The following is a 24,565-nucleotide window of genomic DNA, read 5'->3' on the forward strand; positions in this document are numbered from 1 at the left end:
CTAGCCTCAGCTCCTGTCCCCTAGCCTCACCCTCTGGGACAAGCTGTCTTGGTTCCCCAGTGTGCACACACTGTGTGCCCTTGGGCAAGCTGGCTGTCATTCTTCTGACACAGTCACCCTAGGGGTGAGATAATGGATTGTGGCAGTCTCTGTGTATTATGACTCATGACTTACAAAGTCTCCTTCACTGACTACACCTCCCTGTCATCCACGAGAAGCTGCAGGGCAGGAGTTGTTGCCTCTGTATTACAGATAGGGACACTGAGGCTCTGAGAATCCACTGAGTGCTTCAAGGTAGTGGGGCTGGGGCTGACCCCCAGGTCCTTGGGTGGGAAACGGGGATGGGTATGGCCTCATGCTTTACCTGTTTCAGAACAATGACCTGCTGTGGATGGACTACCACCAGAAACTGGTGGACCAGGCGCTGCTGACCATGGACACGTACTTGGGCCAGTTCCCTGACATCAAGGTGAGAGTCCTCTTGATGGATCTGACTTGTTCTAGTCTGGCATCCAGTGGAAGGGGAAGGAGGAGGAGACCCAGAGGTGCTGTCCAGGGCTGGCTCAGGCCACAGCCAACTCTGTCCTGTGGGTGACATTCGCCTGGCGTGGCATCTCATCCTTCTGGGGCTACTCCCTCTGTGGTCAGCCCACCACCTCACCTGCTCCACAGAACTGGCCCTTCCTGTACTTTGGGTCTGAGGGCTATGGGAGGAGCCCCATGGTGTGTTACCTGTGTGTGGCCAGGTTGCTGTGGAGTGACTCTGGGACTGACTGTAAGGTATGTGGAGTGTGAGGCCCAGGCGTGTGTTTATGTGGAAGGGTGTGTGTAGTGGTGAGTGTTGCCTGCTATCAGGGTCTGCTTGTCGGGCTGTATTTGTGTGATGACAAGGCCAGCTGCCTCCATCATGCTGGGTAAGTGCCAAGAGCTCTCGGTGCGCCATGTCCTGACTGAGGCAAAGGGGACCTGGGGTGCTGTGTTCATGAAGGCACAGGGGTCTGGCGCCCGGGAGGGTGACCATTATGCTGGGCTTTTGGTCCCTGGATGCGTGCGGGTGTCATGGTCATGCTGCCCTGGGAGCTGCCCCCGATGCCTCAGGCTTCCTGTCGCTGATTGGGGGTGCTTTGGGAGGGAGAAGAGGGGCCCAGCGGCATCTGTAAGGAGCCCAGTGCTAGGCCAAGAAGATTCTTGGCTTCCATATTACTGGCTGGTGTTTTAAAGAAAACATTTGAGGCAGAGAGGCAAGCCGCTGGAGGGGGTGAGTTCCTTCTTTCTGGAATGCTCCAGCACCCAGGGCTCCCGCAGGCCTGAGACAGGCTCTCGTGGGTGCCAGGCCCCGCTCAGCCCCTCCTCCTCTGCTTGCCCCCCAGTCACGCATTGCCAAGCGAGGGCGGAAATTGGTGGACTACGACAGCGCCCGGCACCACTATGAGTCCCTTCAAACTGCCAAAAAGAAAGATGAAGTCAAAATCGCCAAGGTAAGGGCTGGAGGAAGGGTCGGGGGAGTCTCAGGGAGGCAGGCAGATGGCGGGCGGGGGGGTGATAGTCCAGGGTCCCTGGGCTGGGGTGGGAATGGTGCTGGTCCAGGGCTGCAGAGAGGAAGGCCCTTCAGGGTGCCGGGGTGGGGGCTCACTTGTGGCTCCTCCCTGCCCTCGGCAGGCCCCTCTGCCCTTTCTGAGATTCTGAGGCCCGTTTCCAGAATGAGAATAGACCTAGCTTGGGTTTCAGTGGAATGGTGCCACCACCCTGCTTGGCGCAGGGTGGACTTCTGTCTTGGGATCTGACGTGACCCTGGGTTGGCTGGAACAAGCTGGTGGGCTGGTCACAGTTCCGGCCACCACTGGCCACTTGGTAAGGGGGTTGGGATGGTGGGATTCCTCCCACCCTGGGGCCAGACCCTGCTTGCTGAGCCCCTCTGCTCTGCTAACGACTCTCACTTTGCCTTTGCAGTTGGAGTTCACCCCCTCCTCGTGCCCCCCTCGGGCAGGTTCCTTTTTCTTGCTGCAGGGGCTGGCTCCCTGCAGGGGCTGGCTTGTCTGTCTGTGCATTTGGGGTGTGTGGGCTTAGTGTTTAACCTCTGTGTCTGTTTCTCTCTCCCCACCTCCCTCCTGTCTCTCCACTCTCCTTTGCCTTGACCTGCCTCCCTGCCCCCCCCCAGCCTGTCTCGCTGCTTGAGAAAGCCGCCCCCCAGTGGTGCCAAGGCAAACTGCAGGCTCATCTCGTAGCTCAAACTAACCTGCTCCGAAATCAGGTGACATTGGCTTCTAACCTTGCACGTGCTGGCGCCTTTCGGTGGTCTGTCGGTCTGTCATTCTGTCCTCTCACTGGGCACCTGCCTGCCCAGCGCCCAGAGCTTCCCTGGGCGGGTGGGGGAGGGCTCAGCCCCTTCCTGGGGTTGTGGGGTAGGGCTGGTCTCTGAGTTGGCGGAGGCTGAGCTGCAATCAGGCAGGGGACTCTCAGACACGTCTGGTTTAGAGAATACCTAAGGTCGAATGTCCAAGGTGGATAGAGGCAGAGGGGCTGCAGTCCACTGGAGATTCCTCTTTTGTCCCAGAGCTCCAGGAACTCAGGAATACCTTTGAACCACTTGTTGTTTCCCAGGGCTTCAGTGGGGAGGGAGGTGATATTAGGGCTCCTGTCCTGGTGTGAGCCGTCCTTCAAGTCTCACAGAACTCCACGGTTACCTGAATTGCCCAGGGAGACATATCTGAAGAAGATATGTCCAGAGAGGCCCAGTCTCCTGCCCTGGGTGCCAGAGCTGGCTAGTGGCATAGCTGGATCTCACCTGACTCAAGCTACTGGGTCCTTAACCTGGTCACTCTCTGGGGCTGCATTGGCTGGGCCCTGCCACAGCTAGCCCAGAACTGTGGGCCCCTGAGGTGACGGGAGGGGATGTGGAGAAGGCTCCCTAGTCTGACTGGGATGCTGAGACCTGGAAGTAGAGATCAGGGTCCTGGAGGGTTGGCCTTTTGAAGGTTTCTTGAGGACAGCTGCTCAGCATCACAGTGTTCCTGGGTGGCTTCCTGGAGGAGGCTCTTTGTACAAAACTCCTGGGTTATCCCACCACCCTGGTGATAGATACTTCCCTTTTCTCAGTGTCCTGTCCTTAGAATGGCCTGGTGTGACTGAGACCACTGGAGACAGTGCCCTGTGAGAGGAGGGCCACGTGATTTTCTGTCCAGTGAAACCTGTTATTTTTCAGGTCGGTGTAGATGAAGCCTGAACAAGACTCCAGAACCCTTCATTGTGTGTGTGTGTGTGTGTGTGTGTGTGTGTGTGTTATGGAGGCAGGTGACAGGCTTGACCTAGGAGGTTGGGTTTCTCTCTGGGCAGCTGCCCTATTTTTCCTGGGCCGCATCCTGATTTCATCATCTTCAACCCACATGTATCGAGTGCCTAAGATGTGGGAAGCTCTGGCTTGGTGTGGCTCGCTGCCCAATTTCTTACCTGACCTCTGCTGCCTGGTTTCTTTCAGGCCAAAGCTGGGGACTGACTTTGGAGGCACTGGGTGCTGATAGCCTCATTCTGAGGTTGGGGTCAGGTTGACCCTGGCTCTCTAGGGCCTGTGGAGATGGTTGGGGGCCTTGAAAAGACCTGAGTCTTCCTCAGTCACCTGGGGAGGTAGAGGAGAGAGGGGCTGAGGGAGGATTGGGGTTGCTGAGCCAGAGCCAGGGTTCCTGCATACTTTCCCCTGAAATAGGTGAAACCATTTTATTGGCCCCCTAGGAGGCCATGGGACCTGGGATGGGAGCCTTCCTGCTGCATTTGGGCTCCTGGGTGGGTGTGGCCGAAGATGCTGCTGGGTGGGGCCCCTGAGGCATGTGATCCCATCTTGGGACGCTGGGCTGCAGATGTTTTTCTTGCCCAAACTGGCTTTCCTACTTGTATCTACCCCCTGCTCTTCTCCCCCCTGACCTCAGCACTGGGGATTGAACCCAGAGGTGCTCTACCACTAAACAACATCCCAGCCCTTTTTAATTTTCTATTTTGATACAGGGTCTCCTATGTTGCCTAGGCTAGCCTCAAGCTTGCCATCCCTCTGCCTTAGCTTCCCAGGTGGCTGAGAGTACAGGGCCCCACCACAGTGCCCATCCTGGGTCCCATTTTTATTTGAGCATATCCTGCTTCTTCTTAGGTCTGTCTGAAAGTTGGAAATATGTTGGATTTGCTCACATGACCTGGGGGCTGCTGGCTGTCCGTGAGCTTGGAACTTGGAGCTTAGGGCTGCCCCACTTGTGGACTTGGCTTTGTGGAGGCAGGGGGGTCCTCTTGAGCTGTGCTCTTGGGAGCTGACCAGTTCCACGTGTCCCTGAGCTGGCTCTGAGGTGCTTTCTATACTTGCCATGGCCTCCTGAGGCCTTCCTGCATGACCTGGTGCTGATCTTGGATCTGTCCTTGACCTGTCAGCATATAAGGGAGCTCCAAGGGCCTGGAAGGCCTCCCCTAGCCATGGACAGTCTCCCCTGCCCCCCCCCCCAACTCTCTGCCAACCCCAGGTGCTACTTATGAACCAGAATATGAGGAATGTGACCTAAAGGGATTAAAAGACAGGCCCTGACATCTGGCAGCTCACTAATGGACCTGCCCTGTTCTTTGCAATGTGGCTGCTACCTGTGAACAGGGCCTGGTGCTCAGAGGGCCTCTGATTGAGGGATGGGTGTGTGTTTAGATGGATATTTTCCCCACTTCTGTTACACCTCTCAGTTTTATAAGGTGGATTTTAAATGGTCAGATAAGGAGTCCATGCTCACTCTTTCAAGTACCTGGAGGTATAGAAGCCATGGTGGTCCCTTCTTCAGCCCCACCCCATCACCAAATGGCTCTAGCTTAGGTATACTTGGGATAGGGGCTCACTAGGGCTGGTCCTGGTGCCTGAATCTGGGTGGAGCAACTGGCTGGGCTTGGGGAAATCCATGCTTTTGGCAAAGTGGTGTTAAGGCAGCTGGTTGCCTTTGCCAGGAGGTGGCCCCAGCCCCAGCCTCAGCCTGAGAATTGAGGCTGCTGGCAGAGGTTCCCCCTGGGTGGGACCTGCTACATTCCTGGGCTGTGACTCACACCCTGAATCTGAGTCACCTTCCTGAGTCACTGTTCCCAGCAGTGTCTCTCCAGAAGTGAACTAGCAGAGCCCCTTCCCCAGGCCTGGCCTGGATCTGACTTGCCTTTCTCTGGCTGGGTGATGGAACCTTGGCGCCACCCGCTGGCGGATGTCAGCCACCCGAGAGGCACGGGAAGGGGAGTGGGGACTGGCCAACCTGCCAGCAGCTTTAGCTTCCTTCTTCCTAGTCACCACCTCCCTCTGCCCGTCCCAGAGGTACCTGAGCAGCTGCTCCTAGTAGGTCACAGAAGAGAGAGGGGTTGGTGGGAAAGACTGTCCCAGGAAGGTAAAGGAAGGCTGGCCTTGGCTGGGCAGGAGCTGGCCCTGAGGAACAGGGAAGGAGCACTCAGGAGGGTCAGCAAGAGCAGCAGCCCAGGGAACTGAGTGTCAGGGCTGCCACTCAGCCCAAGGGCGTGCATATGGAGGCAGGCAGGACCCCACCTGGCCGGGTCTGAGGCTTGCCTCTGCACTCCTCCTGGGTAACTCTCTAGGCCCTTTGTCTCGAGCTTTCTTGTTGTGTGCTCCCTCACGCAGCCCCCACACTGGGTTACAGGGTTCCCCTTTTTTGTGTGGCTGCTCTGCCGGTTCAATTCCTAGAGCACCTCCCTCCATCCAGCCTGGACCGGGGTGTAGGGACCCTGAAAGGCTGCAGTGGGAGCCCCTGGATGAGTGTCCACATCCAGTCCACCCTCTGCCTTGCTTAGAGCCCCGGTCCCTGCATATTGGCAGGAGGTAGCAGTGGGACAGGCTGGCCTTGGGGATGGGGGTGGCCTGCCCTGGGCTGGCAGGGGCTGGCTGGGACAGAGGCCCAGAGAGAGGAATGACCTATCCTGCCCTCCAGGCCGAGGAGGAGCTCATCAAGGCTCAGAAGGTGTTTGAGGAGATGAATGTGGACCTCCAGGAGGAGCTCCCATCCCTGTGGAACAGGTGAGGCCAGGAGGGGTTCCTCATGCTGGCCTGGAGTGCCCAGCCTACGTGTCCATCTGGGGTGGCCCCTGCCCGCTCAGGGCTTGTCTCTGATGAGGGTGTGTGTGTTCACATGTGGACAAGCTGGCCACGTGGCTGTCTACTAACCGTGTTCTTCTTACCTCCGCCAGCCGAGTAGGTTTCTATGTCAATACATTTCAGAGCATCGCGGGCCTGGAGGAGAACTTCCACAAGGAGATGAGCAAGGTAGGCCCTGGGGACCCCTGTGGGCCTCAGGGCTTCTGGACCATGCTCCCTCCTGGTCTGACCATGGTGGTCATAGCCATGGATGGGGCCACCCAGGCTCCCCCTTGCCTTCCTGGCTTGGGTATACTAGCCCACTACCCTCTCTGGGTTGTGGGGAGGAACTGGTTGGTACCTGTTTTCAAGGGGCTCCCTCTGCTTATCCCAGATCCAGCCCTGGCCCCTTCCCCACATGCAGCCTGTTGTTGCCTGGTCGGAGAGGTTGGGGGACATGGATCAGCTGTCCTCGAACTGTAAACGTGTTCTCAGGCCACATTGGCTCATGGAGCTCAGTGTTAGGAAATGATGACGGTTTCCCAATTTATGGGGAAAAAATTGAGATGTTGAAATAGGCCCGCCTTATCTGCCAGATGTGAGAAGCAGTCTGGCCAGCTGATATTCCTACATTGTATTATTTCCATGACTGGACTGGCAATTGGAGTGCAAAGATGTTTAACTTTGCAGTTGGAAAAACCCAGTGTTGGCAGCTTCCCTGATCCATGCAATGGGTGGGTCTGACTTTTGTCTCTTGGGTCCAGAGGAATGAAGTGATTGAAGATGGTGGATTACAAGCCCAGGGCCAGTGGAGGAAAAGCCAGCTGGGGACCTTTCCCGACTTACAACCCTCAGTAGGGCTTCCTGCCTTTTCGGGTCTCTCATTCATTCCTATTTTTTCCTTCTTCCCTTCAAAGATTTGAGACAGCTTATGAAAAGTCTTGGGGAGGGGAATCTCTCTCTCTAAAGTTAGTCCATGGAAATAAAAAGCACAAGGCAGAATTGTGTGTAAGTAGGAGAAAAATTCAGCTCTGAGCTTCCTCGTCTCAGTAATGAGAACCGCAAGGTGCATGGGACAAATTGCCCCTCTTGCCTGTGCTTTGGTAAAATTCCTGGCAGTTATTGTCGGTCTGAAAGCATCTTGGCAAAACGACCTTGACCATTAGGATAAACAGTGATGGCAAAACCAAAAGTTGAAACAGTGCAAACTTCATATAGAATATTGGGGCATCCTTATAAGTAGTAAGAAGAGAAGAGATGATCCCCGCAAACAGTAACGGTTAGTAACAAGCCCATTCCCCTTTTCTCTTTTCCCTTGGTTTTTTGGGTTTGGTGTCCAGGTTCCCAACTCTCATCGATAGAGACAGAGGAGCTTGTTCCTGGCAGGGGCCGGGCTGGGAGAGGGAAAAGGAGGTGGTACTGGGGAGGTGTGGCTGTACGGGTGTGGAGCCCTCACCTGCTCAGTGTCCCCCTACAGCTCAACCAGAACCTCAACGATGTGCTGGTCAGCCTGGAGAAGCACCACGGCAGCAACACCTTCACAGTCAAGGCCCAGCCCAGGTGTGTGCAGGTGGGGAGGCTGTGGTTGGCCTGGGCTCCGGCATGGCCAACTTCCATGGCTGGGACCCTGAAGTGCCTTTCTTGGTCTCCTGGGGTTTTGGCCCTGGGACTCTGGGAACCTTTCTGACCCTGCCTCCTTGTGACAGGGCAGCAGGTGAGGGCAGGTCAGCTGCTCTCCCAGTGTGTCCCTGAACCCGGGGTTTCCCACCTCGTTTGTGGAGAGGGGGCGGTCAGGGTGTGGAGAAGCCCCTGCTCAGCATTGGGGGCCAGGACTGAGTGGTCCCTGGACAGCGAGCCCAACTCCAGAGCAGGGCGGTGCCACTGCCCACCCCCCACTGTGGCTGTTGTGAGAGGCCCCGAGCCTGGATGCTGGCATGAAATGCTCCACATGGGCTCCTCCCTGTCCTCTGCAGGTGCCCCAGTGGGCCAGGTGCCCAGGAGGTCCCTGTTTCCTGAGGGAGGACACTAGGGGAGGGGAAAGCCCTGTGCCTTGGGTTGGGGCCGTGGGGTTGGAGCAACAGCAAGTCTGGGATTTCCCTCCCTTTCTGGGTGTATGTGTGTGAGAGAGTGTGAGAATTCAAGTGCGTACAAAAGTACACATGAGTATGTTGGTGAGATTGCGGGAGTAAGCGTATGGGCATGTCTGAGAACATGAGTATATGAGTGCACGTGAGTGTATATGAGTGTGTGTGAGTGAGCATATGAGTGTGTGAGTGTGTATGATAATGTATGTGTGACAGTGTGGGTATGAGTGTGTGTGTAAGTGTGTGAATGTATGAGTGCATGTGAGGGTGTACGAGTGTGTTTGTGAGATTGACATGTATCTCTGTGTGTGCACGTGTGTGTGTGTGCCCATGCACGTGTCATAGCAGGTGCAGAGAACCCTCATGAGCCTCAGTTTCTGCACAGGGTGATTGTGGGTGCTTCGTGGGTGCCTGGGGTGCTGCCTAGTGACTGTGTCTCCCCTCTTCCTTCTCTGAATGCAAGAGTGACTGAGAGAGGGCCCCACCGGTGCCTGAGGCAGCAGGAGGGGTGTGGAGGGTAGGGGAGGGTGGGATAAAGGCCAAGAGGTGGAACTAGAGGTCACTAGGGAGGGCACCTGCTAGCTGCGGAGGGACATGTGGGTACACCCAGGGTGTGTGAGGTGGTGGCGGGTGTGACTGTCCTGGGCAGTGCAGGCTGCCCCCTTGAGAAGGGCACCCAAGGCCAGAGGGAGGCAAGTGGAGACTTGGGACCCAGCTTTCGACCCAGCTGGCCCATGGTACAGCCCTCCTCTTCCAGGGCTGCACACTGCCCAGCTGACCCCTCCCTGGCACTCTGGGCCCACCTGGGGTTCCTGTGGCCTGGGCCCTGTCAGCATCCCTGGTGCACCAAACTGGGGTTTGACCAGGGCACTAGGCCTGACAACAGGCCCAAGGATGGACTGTCCAGGCCTCTCCTGGCCCACAGGAGGGCAGAGGAAGGGGCCTCCCTCTGCACTTGGCATTTCCCCAAAATGAAGGCTTCCATGTCCCGTCCATCCCCACAGAAAGAAAAGTAAACTCTTCTCCCGGTTGCGCAGAAAGAAGAACAGGTACCGGCAGATAGTGCTGCGCTGGGGGCCTCCGAGCCAGCACCCGGCCACATCATGCATGTGCCTTGTGCCCTGCTGCGAGGGTGCCACTAACCCCTAACCTGCCCCGTGTGCTGTGCTGCCTCAGGGGACTGGGTTGTGCCATGTGTTGGGAGGGGACAAAGGACCAAGGGAGCTGACAGGTAGAAAGGAGGAGAGTGCAAGGTGGCAGTATGAAGATGTGGCCCTGGCTGCCTGGGTGCTCACAGGTGGAAAAGGTGGCAGGGGGAGGCCTGGGGAGGCTCGGGAAGGGGACACCGCAGCACATGTGTATACCACATGTCATGTTGATCTCTCTTTAAGGAGGCAAATACATTTCCATAAAACAAATTCAAAATAGACAAGACAGTACCAGGAATGTCTCTCACATTGTCCCCACCAGGTGACTTGGTCTTTCTAGATCTGCACCGGCTAGCACAGTGAATGCCTGAAACGTGGCCAGGGTAATGGAGGCTTTGAGTTCGTAGTGTTAATTAATTTAGATTGAATACCCGCCTCCCCTGTGGCTGGTGGGTGCTGTGTTGGATGGTGCCATTCTAGAACATCCGTATGCAAGAACAGATGATTTTATCCATCACACCCAATGGCCGCTGTGCACACCTTCGTCCCCTGGTGTTACTGTGTGGACACTATGGCCCAGGACCTTCCCCTTATTTCTGGTCTGTCTGCTCTTCTGCCATGAAGTCATGCCATCTGTTTACCTGGCCTCTGGGGAGTGTATTGGGGAGGCACACTGGGCTGAGGGGGACGGGGATCGAAGGTCTGGAGACAGTGAGGGTATCATGGGTGGACTAATGGACTGCAGTGGGTGGAGGTGGCAGCCTGTGGGGCAGGCCAGGGAGGCGGTCCCCACCCCCTGATAGAGGGACTGCTGTGTAGTTGGGGAGACTCACTTTGCCTCTAGAGTGTCTGGCTTGCTCATGCTGCAGATCTCGGACAACATCAGCATAGGCTGGGGTACCAGGTGCCTTCTGTGTCCCCAGGGATCACAGGCCTCCGGTCTGGAGTCCCAGCTGGTGCAGCTCCTGCCTCCAAGGCAGGTCCCCACTGTGAACTCCTGCAGGTGCATGCCCATGGCCTTTCCTTACCACCCATTCTCAAAGACACGCACACCTCATATTCTCCTGTACCGGCACGCATGCACACACATTTCCACACGTGGATACAGGGGGACATGCAGGCACCATGTACACACCCTGTCCCATGTGGAACCCTGGGGACATGCAGGGACCATGTACACTTACTCTCACACGCGGATCCATAGGGACATATAGGCCCACATACGCACAATTCCACATCAGGATCTGCGAGGACAGGTACACAGGTGTCCTTAGGCATACACCCATGTACCCGCCACGTCTGCGCATCTCTCTTATGCCATGGCCTCTCTACATTGCCCTCCCTTTCTTATCCTGCCTCCATAGTGACAATGCCCCTGCCAAAGGGAACAAGAGCCCATCGCCTCCACCAGATGGCTCCCCTGCAGCCACCCCCGAGATCAGAGTGAACCATGAGCCAGAGGCAGCCAGCGGGGCCACACCCGGGGCCTCCATCCCCAAGTCCCCATCTCAGGTAGGCATGCTGTCTCAGTGGCCTGTCCCCTGCCCCCCCTTTCTCTTGCTCCTATGTTGCTGTCTCCATCCTCCTCCTCCTCCTCCTCCTCCTCTCCCTCCTCTTCTCCCTCCTCTTCACCCTCCTCCTCTTCCTCCTCCTCCTCCTCCTCCTCCTTCTCCTCCTCCTCCTCCTCCTTCTCCTCCTCTTCCTCCTTCTCCTCTTCCATCCCTTGCCTGGACAGGTTTGGAGCCAAAGGCTTTGCCCAGCGGGGGCCCGGGCCTGGGCTTTGTTCTCTTCGGCCCCCACCTAGCCCAGGCTGGCCCAGTGGCCCTGGCCCACCCCAGGTCTGTGACTATTTCTCCTTTCCTGTGTCCCCACATACCCTTTTCATCCCCTTCCCTCTCTCCCTGGCTTTTCCGATTTTGGCTCCTTGACTTTCTCTCCATCTTCCTTCTGTGTCTAGATAGGTGCTCAGGTGTCCTCAGCCTCCGGAGTCTTGGAAGTCTCTTCTCTCACTGGCGGGGGCTTGAGGAAGGAGCCCCACCAGGTGTTCTTATGGGATCATGAAAGGGACAGAAAGAGGGAGGACTCAGTGAGGGAGCGTGGGAGGTCCAGTGGGACAGAGCCTGGGCTTCTGGACTGTTTTGTCTCCACACCCCATCTGCCCCACCAGCGGGGGGCCTGGGAGTGGGCAGCCAGGTGGGGTTGAGAGGGGAGAACCCTTTTGGTTTCTATGCTGTTCCTGATTCAGTGGGCAATTTGGATAATGATGCTAAGAGTAGGGACAAGTGCCCAAGTGAATAGCGCTTCTTCTGGGCTGGACATTATACCAGTGCTCTCCATGTTTTCATTCACTGAATCCTCCCAGCTGCCCTGGGCAGTGGAGACCATTAGCACCGGTATTCAACAAAGGGGGAAGCCCAGGCTCGGGGACTGTGTGGCCTGCACGAGTTCCCTCACCTTGTGAGTAGGTGTGTGGCCCTGCATGGCCTGGCCCCATGTTGGCCTCTCTAGGGACAGACTGAGGCTGAGCTGGGGCAGCCCTGGGCCTAGGGAGATGGAAGAGTGGACTGTGGGAGGGCAGAGGTGGACAGGGGTGAGCGCCAGACCTCACCCAGAGGTCCTGGGGCCTGAGCGGTCACTCTTACCCTCTTTAGCTCTCTCTTTTGCTCCCTCCTTCTCTTTCCTCCGCTCTCCTTTTTCTTCTTCCTGCACAGTATTTCTGGACTTCCTGCCTTGGTCTCCCCCCTGGGGGTGGCCTGTAATCCTGGTGTCTGGGTCTGGGGGCAGTGACTCTTCATTGACCTTGTTTTCCTCAGTTGCCTGCGTGGTGCTGGGGCTTGGGGTGTGACTAACCTTGGCTTTGTCTCTGTCTCCCCGGACCCCCACGCTCTGCTCTGCCTCCTGCGCTGCCCCCTGGCCTGCGGACCCACAGCTCCGGAAAGGTCCACCAGTCCCTCCGCCCCCCAAACACACCCCGTCCAAGGAGATCAAGCAGGAGCAGATCCTCAGCCTGTTTGATGACACGTTTGTCCCCGAGATCAGCGTGACCACCCCCTCCCAGGTCAGCCGCGGCCGCCGCGGCCCAGTCTTCTCCCCTCCTCTCGCTCTCCGGGAGCGTGCATGATCTTCATTCTCCATCCCATGCCCTGGGCTCCTGTCTTTAGGGCCAGGAGTCTGGCTGTGTAGTCTGCGCCTGCCTCTCTCATTCATCCGCCCTCCCACCTCCGTCATTCCTCCATCACTGTCCATCATCCATCTCTGAGCATGTCCTGTGGCCAGATGCAGGGATACGGAGGTGAAGGCTGTCCCCTTGCCTCTGGGGGCCAGCTCTGCTGATGCTATGGTGGGGAGTGTGGAGGGCTTAGGGCAGTCAGGGAAGGTTTCCTGGAGCAGGTGACCTTTGCTCGGTGGGTACTCACAGAGAGCCATAGGCAGAGATAGCGGAGAGTCTGGGAGGGATGGGAGATGGGATGACTGTAGCCAGAATAACATGGGGGTGGGGGCAGTGGGAGTAGCTGGTCAGAGCAGTTGGACACCCTAGAGTGGCCTGGCATGGAGACTTTGGCTTGTAAATGTCCTAACAGACGTGTAATGCCCCTCCATGTATGAACAGGAGGAGGGCACAGCAGGGAGTGTTGCTCATGGCTGAAACCTCTCGCTGGCACCAGATTGGGCTGACACATTATCAGATGGACTCAGGGGCAACCCCCAGAGAACTTCCCGCTGGAGGCTGGCTCCCCAGGCCTCACAGCCTCCCTTCTGCAGGGCCTCACCTTTGATGGAAGTGATGCTAGACCAGACTGTGGAGGACTCGGCCACAGTGCCGTGGGGTTTCTCGGGCCTGCCTGCAGCCTGGCCCTGGAGGTCTTTCGACTCTGCCTCCAGCAGGATCCTTTGCATAAGCCCAGAAGCCTGGAGGAGAGGCCCATGAGCATGGTGAAGGGCAGGTGGGATCAGAGAACAATGGTTACAGGTTGGCACCAAGACTGCTGGCAGGTGTCTGTGTGACGCAATGCCAGCGGCCCAGGAGGGATACAGACCTCTCTGAGAAGGAGGCACAGGGAGGTAGGAATAGCAGTGACAGCCCTCCTCTGCCTGAGGGTGACTGTCTGGGAGACCTGGACATGCTGGCCAGCATGTTTTCAGATGAGGGAGACGGATGACATGAGAGCTACCAAGTACTGACCAGGTAGTGCCACCTGCTTCCTGCAGTACATCCTTTGGTTTTCAAACACCCTCTAGGAGGGGGCATTGCCCCTATTTAGGAGGTGAGGGACCTTCAGGCCTGATTGACAGCCTGTCTCAGACAGGGAAGAGGAGTCTGGCCAGGATGTGGCTAGAGACTGCTCATACCCAGACTATGACTCTGTGTGTCTCTGTCCCCCCATGTGTCTGCATGTGTCCTTTGCCACCCCTTGTATCCATATCCAGGGAGGTAGGGCTCTCCATTCTGGTCTGGGGTGGGACAACTGTCTACCTTGGGTATTGCTGCATGGGGCAGGGGCGGGTTTGTCCCCATCCATGATGCAGGTTCTACCAGGGCTTCTTTGCTGTGATGTGGTGAGTAGCCTGTGTCCCTGCGAGGAAGGATCCTCAGTCATGCATGGTGCGGGGTGGGGGTCATTTGCCAGGAGCAATACAGCAAGTGGTCAATGCTGTGGCTGATGACCCTTCCCTGGGAGCACTAGGGGAGTTGCTGTCTGGACTTAGCCGGCTAATGTGAGGGTGTTGAAGAAGCAGGGTGGGGCTTGGGGAGGATGCTGGCCCCCTGCTGGTGGGAGGTACCTGGAGGCTATGTGTATTGGGACACTTGGTGTCCTAAGTACTCAATCCTCAGAGATGGCTTGGCTGTGAGTTGGGGCAGTGACCTTACCGACTCAGGCCCATCAGATAGGACCGGACCTGAAGGAGAGTCAGCCGCTGGGGGTAGGCCTGGGCCCCCCTGGTTTTGGGGAATCAGTCTATTTGACCTGCTGACGTGGAAGGCCTGATACTGGAGGACAGATGCCCGTGAGTGTTCTCAGGAGGCCTCTCTGGAGAGCCACTGCCCATACCTCAAGTCTCAGGCCCTTGACGGAGGCTCTGTGGTGGACACCGGCCTGGAGGGCACTCCCTCTTAGTGCTGGGTGCCTGTCAAGAGTGAATAGGGCCAGGGAGTTGGCTGGCCTGGGCTTTTGGGGCTAGGGACCTGCCTAGTACTGCATGAGGGCTCAAGAGAGCCAGAACCCTGAGCCACATCCTCTTTTGGATCTGGATAAAGTCTTTTCTGGTCCTGAAAGAAGGAAATCCCTTGCATAAAAAGATGAAGGCTGCAGACTGTCCAGCCCCTCCTTAAAAGCACCCTGTCCCCTGAGTGCTGGTGCATTCCCAGCCCCCTACCAGCCTCAGAGGGCTTTTCAAAGCCAGTCATCAGTTCTGCCATCTAAGGGTCCTCCCCTGGGGGCTCTGGGGAGACCTCCCCCTGTAGTGGTGCGGCCTGTTGTACAGTGGGCTTCTCCCTTGGGGCTGTGCCTGTTCTATGCGTGTTGCTGGGCCCACTGAACAGGGGTCTGGTGGTGGCTGCAGGGGTGGAGTCGAGCTTTAATGCAGATTTGCCAGGTGGATCTGAAGCCCCTAGCACTGGGGACCCCACTTTGGAGATTGGCCTCTGAGGCTGTCTAGGCTTGCTCAACTTTTTCTCCATCCCTGCAGCTGGTTGGTAGATGACACAGAGGGTGACTTGACTGGGGTTCCCCAGGGACAAGTAGTATAGAACTCCCAACCCTGGGGCCTGCAGGTTGGGGAGACTGAGGGTGATCCTGTCCAGCTGGGCTGTGGCCTGGGGCTGCTCTTGGTGTGCAGCGGAGCTTTTGGAGAAAGAAGAGGAGCACAGGAACCTGCCCCATCCAGTGGATGGAGATGGGGGCAGTCTGGGCCTTGCCTTGGTCTTACGGGGTGGCTGCCCCATGGCGGGACTGCTGCTGGATGTCCAGTGCTGAGTGCTAGGTGTTGTCCTTATGTGAGGGGGACCTGTGCCACGTCCTGTGGCCACGGGTAGTGCTCCTTAGTATATGTGTGTGAGGTGGGTGGGCTAGAGCCTGGGATGGGGGTCTGTATTCACCTACTGTGTGTCCCTGCGGTGAAGGTGCTCAGCCTGCCACTAACAACCTTCCTCTTCTGCTGCTGCTGCTGCCAAGTTCGAGGCCCCAGGGCCTTTCTCTGAGCAGGCCAGTCTGCTGGACCTGGACTTTGACCCTCTGCCACCCGTGGCAAGCCCCGTGAAGGTGCCCACGCCCTCTGGTCAGGTTGGTTGTGCCCACTACCACCCGCAGGCCCACCAACTTCCAGGGTCTGGGCTTATGTTTGCCCACCTGCTATGTGGCCACGTAGGCTGAAGGTTTTGGGGGTCCCAGATCACCAGGCCCTCTTCCCACTCACTGCCCTGCCCTTCACCTTGCTTCCTGACTCTCAGTCCTTGTCACTCCTTTAGGTGCAGGGCAGAAAACAGACCCAGACTAGCCATCAGACACCCCTCAGAAGAGGGCTGGTTAAATACTTCGTGCAACTTCTGGTTCATCTCAGCACCCTGCCTGTCCTGGCAGCCACTCCCTGACCTGGGGTGTGGTAGCTGCAGACCTAGCTCTTGTTCCTGCTGTACCCAAGCCCTGGGGTAGGGGGTCTCTGTGGACTGCTTGCTCTCCTGTCTCTAACCTCCGTGCTAACTCTGTCCTTCTCCCCCACTGCTGCGCTCAGTCAATTCCGTGGGACCTCTGGGAGGTAAGCTGTGTTTGCTCTGTATCCGGGGGAGCTGCGTCTCTGTGTGCCCAGGCCACTCACCCCCTACTCCTGTTCACAGGTGCACACACCTGGCACACTCACCCAAGCAGCACACACAGACACGTGCACACATGCACAGGGAGCCCACTGAGGCTGCTTCTGTAGCTGATCTACTGCTTCTCCTGGTCATCACCATGGGAAAGGGCCTCCTCAGTTTAACTGGAGATGAGGTGTCCCCTCCATGATGTGACATAGCCCTCAGGGCCTGTGAGTGTTTGCCTGTGGACAAGAAGCCAGGTGGTCACCTAGGATGGACTGGGTTCTTTATGGTGGGCGGAGACCTGTGAGGCAGGAGGGCCTTGGAGTGGAGGGCCCTTTTTGGCAGTGGAGGAATGCAGAATGGCATCAGGGAGCCATTTGGTGGGTGAGGGCAGGGCTGTTGTCTTCCGAGATCAGTGACTATGGGCAGGTACAAGGCCAGCTCACTTGGGACAGGTGCCACCCATCAGCTTATAGCTCAGAGTGCTGAGGCCCAGGGAGCGCTTGGAATAGGCTCCATGGCTGGTGGTGGTTGAGCCAGAATTCCCAATGGGCTTGGTCCTTGAGACCTCCTGATGCAAGCTGAGGCCCTGGCAGGAGCAAGTGGATGTGGCATGTCATGCTCTGGGGGCATACACCCCAGTGCTGCTCCTGGGAATTCCAGTAGAGCATTTTACTTGAGCAGCCAGTGACAACCTGGTTTGAACAGCAGGGCGAGTTTCGTGTGTGGATTTCTGTGGATGCTGAACTGCAGGGTCCCATCCCACCTGACCATTGCCTTGGCAGAGGCAGAAATAAGGAAGGGAGAGAGAGGCGAGCCCTCGGGCTCTGGCTAGACTACCTGCCCCAGGCACCCACACCCTCCCGCCAACACTCTGGCCACTCATGACGGTCTTCTCTTGTCTCGTGCCCCTGCCCAACGTTTTCCCCACCTGGCCTCCCTGCTCCTCCCTTCCCCACCTGCCCCGTTCTCTCCTGGTGGCCTGTCACTAGCCCACAGAGAGTCCAGCTGGCAGCCTGCCATCCGGGGAGCCTGGTGCTGCTGAGGGCACATTTGCTGTGTCCTGGCCCAACCAGACGGCCGAGCAGGGGTCTGCCCAAGTAAGTGCCTGCCCACCCCCACCCCCTGTCCAGCTTGTCCCCATCTCTGGGGGTATAGCATGGATGAAGAGGCCAGAGGAGGGGGTGCAGGATGGACCAGGCCACTGTGGGCCTGAGGGTGAGGATGGTGTCCTGAGCCAGGAGGGCCCTGGACAAGGTCACTAGGGGGTGTGGGTGTACATGGCTGGAGTCACATCTTGCCTCCCTCCCACTTGCCCACCCCAGTGCAGGGCCCCCTCTGAGTGGGGGAGAGAGGACCATTATAGAGCACACTTACCAGTTTATACCAGGCACTTTCCAGAATTTTCTCACTTAATCTTCATTATGATCTTGTCAGCCACGCTTCTTCCTTTTCCAGGTGAGGAAGTGGAGGCTAAGGGAGGTCGAGTAACTTGGTTTCAGGGGTAGGAAGTGTCCGAGTCTGTGTTGGCCCAGGTCAGCCCAATTGCAGGGCCCTTGCTGGGGGCTGCTGGGGCATCCCTGACTGTGATGTAGTGTCCAGGGCTGGGAAAGGACCACCCTGCCTGCTGTGAGCTGCATTCCTGTGGGGACAGGAGCATAGATGCAGGCTTCTGCCTGGTCAGATGGGCCAGGCAGGGTGGACAGGAGGCAGCGGGGACTTGGTGATGTCTTAGAGGGTAGGGCCTGCGAGGCATGGTTGGGGTGGCATCCTGGGTTCCTGCACTAGGCTTCTGCATGCACGTCACTTGGTGTTCCTGTGCCTGCCAGCACCTCTTCAGCATCTTCCTGTGTCTGGGGCCTGCCTGAGCTGCAGGGGCTCCCAGATTATTCAAGGTCCTGGCAATGCTAGAACTGGAGACCAGCCAGGCCAATATCCCTGGCCTTCCCACTCAGGTGCTGCCCTCCCCTGGCCTGTTCCCTGTGTCCTGGTTGCAGCATCCTGTCCTGTGTCTGACCCCTTGACGGCATTTATGTTGCAGCCCGCAGAGGCCTTGGAGGTGGCAGGTGGGACCCAACCTGCGCCTGGAGCCCAGGAGCCTGGGGAGACGGCGGCAAGTGAAGCAGCCTCCGTAAGACGGCAGGGACCAAAGCCCTGCTTTTCTTTCCTGCTGTGTCCACCGTCTGTCTGTCTGTCCACCTGCCTGCCTGTGGCTCCCCTGTGCTACTTGCCAGTAGGCTGAGGTTCCCGTTGAGGAGTTTGGGGACACGCTGGTCCGGCACCTGGCACAGACACCTCTCCTTCCCTCCCCGGTGGCCCTGGTTCTTCCTGCACCACCACCCTGATCAGCTAACTTGTCTCCTGTCCCCAGAGTTCTCTTCCGGCTGTGGTGGTGGAAACGTTCTCAGCAACTGTGAATGGCACCGTGGAAGGCAGCAGTGGGGCCGGCCGTTTGGACCTCCCTCCGGGCTTCATGTTCAAGGTGAGCACAGGCTAGCAGACCCAGCCACTGTTCCACTGTGCCTGGGGCTGGGGCCATCCTCTCAGATTTGCTGTCATATGATCCCTGCTATGCCACTCCAACCCACTAAGTGGCCTTGGAGCCCCGCATCACCATTTCACAGGGGTTCACGGTACAAAGCCTCTGCCCTGTGCTAGTCTGGAGGGGGACCACGGGGTTGCTGACATACTCTCCCGACCTCTAAAGGTGCAGGCTCAACACGATTACACGGCCACTGACACCGACGAGCTGCAGCTCAAGGCTGGTGACGTGGTGCTGGTGATCCCCTTTCAGAACCCGGAGGAACAGGTGAGTGGGTGCCGGGCTGCAGTGACGGAGACAGCCAGCAGAGGGCAGCAGAGGCTCGCTGTCTGGTGGTCCAGGACTCCGTGGGTTGCTCCTCCCCTTTCCCTAAAGCCCTTTACTCTCATCCTGATTTTTGTCCATCCTGTCCTCTCCCACTGGCCTCTTCTCCCTGCCCCTCTTCTCTCCATCTTTCAGCTCTTCAGTGTCCTCTTTTCCTTCAGCCTCCATTTCTTCCTCTTAGGCTCTGTCAGCTTTCTCTTTCCCCCTTCTCCCTCCTTACCTACCCCTGGCCCAGGCCACCTTCCTCCCCAAACAGGATCCCTCTTGCTCAGGTCCCTGCCTGCAGGTGTCCTCTGTGCAGTAGACGGAGCAATGGCTGAGCAGTGGCCTCTCTCTGGGATCACATCCACCCGGCTGTTGCCCTCGAGGCTGGCCCTGCTCTGTCCACGCCAGGCCACCATTTTCTCAGCTGTATTCACAGCTGGGTCTCATTCCAGATGCCTTCTGCGCCTGTGGCTTCTCCATATTAGTTCATCTCAGAGGACCCTCATGGGTTTGGACCAGCTGATTTGCTCAAATGGCTAAGGGCTCTCAGAAGGACTTCACTTTTGGTGCAAGGGAGCCTTTGTGGGGTGTTTGGTGGTGCCCATGGGGACGTCTGGCTTTTGCCCTTAGTTTCAGCACTGAGCACCTGCTGGCAGAGCATAAGGGACCTAGGTCTGAACCCACTGATTCTCCTAAGCCCCCACGTCTCCACTGACCTCTCTAGGGTGCCTGCCCTCACTGGGTGGGATTTCAAGAAGGAGAACCCTGAACCTCAACCACAGGAAGGTTTTGTTCAGGGGTGGCTGGAGTGGGCTCAGATAGGACATCAGAGTTACATGGGACAAGGCAGATAACAACACAAAGGTAAATCACAAAGATCCAGGAAGTTCCCAGGCCTAGTCCAGCCGCAGGGGCAGCATGGCCCAGCTGTGGGCAGGGATGGACAGTCACTCAGTTCCAGGGTAAGCCTGCTAGGGGTCAGCCGTGAAGCAAAGGGCAAGTTGGAAGTGAAGCGCTTGACAGGATGGACTGGGGACCTTCTAGTAGCTTTTAACTGGTGAGTGCTTCTAGATCTTTCCAGTACTGTATATAGAAATCTGAAACCTGGAAGGAGTGCTGCTGTCCTCCTCAGTGGGCACTGGGTGGTATGAAGCCCTGGGACTGGGGCTGGGGGTGTTGTTTGGCATGATTACATCAGTGCAGTGGTCAGGCTGTCTTAGAAAAGAGCAGCTCACCCAAACCAGGCGTAGGTTTGACCCTAAACCCACCCATTGAGGGCAGGCTGGCTCCTGCGGGGTAGGTATAGGTCTCAGGAAGAGGCATCAGGAGGCATTTTCAAGGTGGGCTGGGCAGGCTGAGAGGCAAAGAGCAGGAAGAGGGACCATCTTCCCAAGAGATTCCAGGGAACCCTGTTTGGTTCTGTGCCCTCTGTCCCTCATCCCTGTGTGATGTGGGTGCTCTCCTTGCACCAGGATGAAGGCTGGCTCATGGGCGTAAAGGAGAGTGACTGGAACCAGCACAAGGAGTTGGAAAAATGCCGGGGCGTCTTCCCTGAGAACTTCACGGAACGGGTGCAGTGACGTGACAGCGGAGCTCCTGCAGTCCTCTGGGTGTGTGAAGAACACCTTTCCCCCCTAAAAAAAATGTGTGTTTTTTTCTTTTTTTTTCTTCTTCTCTTTTTTCGTTTTCGTTTTTAAACTTTTGAAAAAGCAAAGGGAAACTGAGACGAGAGACCTAAGCCGAAAGGTATTCTCCCAAAGATTAGGTTGTTCTCCCCCAAAAGCCCAATCCTGGCCAGTCTGGTAGAATTCACCAGTGTTTCTGGAGCTGCTGTGGTCCCTAGTTGAGTTCCTGGCATCCTTCTCTGTGCCCGCATGTGTGCCCGGCTGCAGGGCGGGCTGGGGGCCGCCAAGTCACCGCCACGCTTGCCTGAAGCTTCAGCCGCGCCACCTGGGCAAGGGTCTTCTTTACCTGGCAGCTGCTGTGGGTGGGCGCAGACACCAGCCCTGCCTGGCCCTGCCCCGCAGACCATCCGTGTGCTGTTTGAAAATAAACCTTAGTGTTCAAACAAAACGAAACAAAGAAACAACAACAACAAAAACTGACAAAACACTAAAAAAAATAATAATAATAATAAATAAAGCCTGTGTGTTTATTTTGCCACCCCTGCCCATCATCTGTATCAGGACTCCAGGAGTCCACACAGGAGAAAACCGGGACCCTGCTGGTGAAAGGGGGTCTGAGTGCTTTGTCCAGAGTCTGGTGGACTAGGAAGGGGCCTGGGTGCTGGCCCACCTTCACCCTCCTCTTGCGGCCCCTACTGAGTGCAGCCCCAGCTCCTCCGCTCCATCGGTGATGTGGGCCGGTCTGAGCAGCCCACGATGACACGCAGCGGTGGCCTGGGCCTTCCCAGGAGCTGAGGGAGATTGTGCCTGTGGCCCAGGAACCAGCCTGGACTTGCAGATGGGAAGAACTTGTCTTCCCATAAATTTGCACTGATAGTAAAAGGAGGTGACTGTGAGAAGACTCTGAGCTTTACTTTAGAGTAAAATCTCTCAACTTTGCTTTAGGTGGCACAAGTGTCCTTGCTGTTGGCCCTGACGGGTCCTGTGGGTGACAGATAGTGCTGAATCTGCCATCCATAACTTTCAGGAGCAGTAGAAGTTACAGCAGCAGCAAACAGAGGGTTGATTTCTAGATATCTCTCTTTTGAAAGATTTTGCTTTTTGTGTCTCTCTGCCTCCTTTCCTCTGTCCCTCCTTCCCTCTTTCCTTGTTGACAGCCTTTTTCCCTTGGAGGAGCTGGATTTGGTGCCCAGACCTGGCCAGTTCCACTGCTTCTGAATCTGGGGTGTGTGTGTGCCCTGGGCTGTATGTATGTATGAGGAGTTGTGCAGCCAGGGTGGCAACAGGAGAAATCTTCACTTTTATCTCAGTGTGAATATTGAAAACGTAGTCATTGAAAACACCTAGCAAAAAGAATTTGCATTAAGTTTACGACAATATGAGATTCAAAGAGAGGTCAGATGGGACTTTGTTGCCCCTGACCCTCAAGGCAGTTCTGACCCTTGCAATTGGGATAGTTTGGCAGGACAAGCCATGCTTGGTACCCCACCGTGGGGATCTGCAGGGGGCTCCAGAGGGGAGCCGGTAGATCTCCAGAGACAGTGCCCAGAGCAAGCATGCAGGGTGCGAGGGCCACACTCATGGCTCCCCCTGAGCTTCAGCTGGTCTGTGTTGGACAGCTGAGGTGGCACTAGGCTCCTGTCAGGGAAATTCAGAGCCAGGTGGCCTGGACCAGAGGTTAGGGAGGTGACCAGCTGGGCGGAGAACTGAGCTGAAGCCAGGACGGAACGAGGCACAAAAGGCAGGAGCCTGTGAGCCAGTTTCTACACCTGGCACCTGGGCATGCATGGCCCTGGCATGTTTGCCAAAACCTGGCTTGATTTGTGTTGATCAGAGGGCAAGGAGGCCTGATCCCTGGGCAGGGCTCCTGGCTTTCACAGGGGGCAGGCCAGGGTGGGTTCTGGGCCCTGCATGGAGGCTGGAGGTTCTGGCAGACCCTGTGCTTTGGAGGGCCAGGCTAGGGGTTTGGAAGGAGCCCAGTCCTCTGCTCTGGCTCCCCTTTGTCCTCCGGGGGCCAGGAGAGTGGTGGGGAAGATAGTGATGGTGCAGAGCCGGGCCTGGATGGAGCAAGGCCTAGGCAGGTGGGTCAATTGTGTGCGGGTGCCTGCAGTACTTCAGGTGCCTCGGGGTGGTGGTGGGGGGACAGGACCCACCTGGAGGCAGTCATAAAGCTTTCTGGCAAGCATGGGCCTCTCTGGGAATCTGTGAAAGTCTTTAGAAAATTGATTGACTTATTTATTACTTCTCTATGTTATGAACCAAGTTGCTGACAGGAAGCAGGATTTTAGCCCTTGGGACTTGGCAGCTGGAATCATGACACTTTAGGGCTGGGGATGTGGCTTGGGAGTAGCATGCTTGCTTAGCATGCATGAGGGCCTGGGATCGATCCCCAGTACTGCCAAAATACATGTATATAACTACATATCTTATCAGTGCGAATGGCCCAACTGACCCCATGGTCAAGGCCATGGGCTCTGCACAAAGGGCCCCTGGGGTGTCTCAGAAGTCTCCATCCCAGTTCAGGGAACTCTTCCTGGTCTCTTTGCCCTCCTGCCAGCTCTCAAGGCATCCATAGTGGCTAGGACACCTCCCCAGGGACACCCTGTGGCCTCCTGCTTCCCGTCCTTGGTTGGATTTGGTAACCATGTTGGGATGACTATCTGGTTCTTCTGCCCTGGAGACCTTTGGCCCTGCCTCTGGGAATTAAAAAAAAACCATACCCAACCCCAAAACCAGGCTCCCTGAAGGGACATTGTGAAGGGAGGCCAAACATGGGGTTCCTTTGCTCAGAAGCCTTGACTGGGCCCCCTTGTGTCCAGGTGTGCGGGCACTTAGGTGACATTCCCATGACACTCCTGGTTCCCCGTCCTCTAGCATCAGCTTCGTCTTTGGACCGGTCTCCAGTGGTTCTGGTTTGATGTCGGCACACTTCCTTCCCAGAAGCCCCCAGTAAATCTTGTGTCATTGGCCTGATCTGTGTCAGGTCCCCAGTCCTGAACCAATGGCGGTGGCTGGATATGGGACCTGTGGACAGGCCCAAGACAAATAGGGCCTGAAGCTGCAAGTGGGCAGGTTAGCTGAGGCAAGGAGAAGGGGCAGTGGATTCTAGGAGCTCAGACCCTGCATGTCCACTCCACAGTGGTCTCCAGAAAGGGCATGAAACCAGGAAACTTAAGTGGACATAAACTATGAATAGGTGTGTATGTGTGTGTGTGTGTGCAGTGTGACATGCTCTTGGACTTCCCAGCCTCCAGAGTCAAAGCCAAAATAAACCTCTTTATAAACCACCCAGTTCCACATATTTGACTGAGACACAGGATTTCCAGGGGCCTGGGACATTGGGGCCAGTCTCAGGCAGGGAGCAGCAAGTGTCACAGGCAAGTTGGGGACACGGGGTTGGCTGAGTTGGAGAAACCTGTGGAGTCCAAGCTCTTCCTGAGGAGCCTGAATCTCAGGAGAGAAAGAGGCCAGGGAAGAGATGAGTGGACCCAGCCTAACGGGGAGTAGGAAGGAGGCTCAGGGAAGAGCCATTAAGAGACGGAAGATGTGTTGAGGGCATCTTTGAGGAAGATGATAAGGGACTGCTGAATTCCTTCCCTTAGGAAGACCTTTGGCCAAGGGGACAGGGATACAGTCAAGATGGCGGCATTGCCAGCCTGCTCTTGGGCCTTTGGGGCTCCGTGGGCAGGGACTGCTATGGGCAGAGACAGGCAGGCTGCCGCTATGAGATTGCAGGCCCTGACTCTGACAATGCAGGAGAGCAGACCACTGAGGGAAGGCCCTTCTCAGAGTAATTAAAAAGGATAATTAATGAGGCCAAAGGAAGGTGCCTTCCCGACAGCCCCTGATTACAGATGAAGATCCAGGCTGGTGGAGGGAGAAGGGGAGACGGGACATTTTTCCTTCTCCCAAACAGCCAAGGTCAAGGATGGCTGTGGAGTCTTGATAAAGGCCAGGCTTTGACCCCTAGGGTGGGTGGAGACTA

General features: G+C 56.8%; 1 protein-coding gene across 13 annotated transcripts in view; it reads left to right on the top strand.

Moving 5' to 3' along the window:
• Bin1 (bridging integrator 1) overlaps positions 1-23,867 on the top strand; it is a 60,124-nt gene extending 36,257 nt beyond the window's left edge. Inside the window, exons 5-19 of one of the 13 annotated variants that reach the window (XM_058585410.1) lie at positions 374-469; positions 1,371-1,478; positions 2,159-2,251; positions 5,937-6,022; positions 6,193-6,268; positions 7,557-7,639; positions 10,676-10,823; positions 12,241-12,369; positions 15,485-15,592; positions 16,041-16,064; positions 17,097-17,204; positions 18,146-18,235; positions 18,476-18,586; positions 18,812-18,913; positions 20,428-23,867. In XM_058585410.1, coding sequence (XP_058441393.1) covers positions 374-469; positions 1,371-1,478; positions 2,159-2,251; positions 5,937-6,022; positions 6,193-6,268; positions 7,557-7,639; positions 10,676-10,823; positions 12,241-12,369; positions 15,485-15,592; positions 16,041-16,064; positions 17,097-17,204; positions 18,146-18,235; positions 18,476-18,586; positions 18,812-18,913; positions 20,428-20,535 — 1,470 coding nt within the window. In that variant the 3' untranslated portion in view covers positions 20,536-23,867. The remainder of the gene's footprint in view (positions 1-373; positions 470-1,370; positions 1,479-2,158; positions 2,252-5,936; positions 6,023-6,192; positions 6,269-7,556; positions 7,640-10,675; positions 10,824-12,240; positions 12,370-15,484; positions 15,593-16,040; positions 16,065-17,096; positions 17,205-18,145; positions 18,236-18,475; positions 18,587-18,811; positions 18,914-20,427) is intronic. The other 12 variants (XM_046463711.2, XM_058585411.1, XM_058585413.1 and 9 more) reach the window with 12 other exon arrangements.
• Positions 23,868-24,565: the final 698 nt, after the last annotated feature.

This window comes from Marmota monax, unplaced genomic scaffold, assembly GCF_021218885.2.
Source record: "Marmota monax isolate L192 unplaced genomic scaffold, Marmota_monax_Labrador192_F-V1.1 WCK01_AAM20220418_F8-fsc00034, whole genome shotgun sequence".
In the NCBI taxonomy this organism is placed as follows: domain Eukaryota; kingdom Metazoa; phylum Chordata; class Mammalia; order Rodentia; family Sciuridae; genus Marmota; species Marmota monax.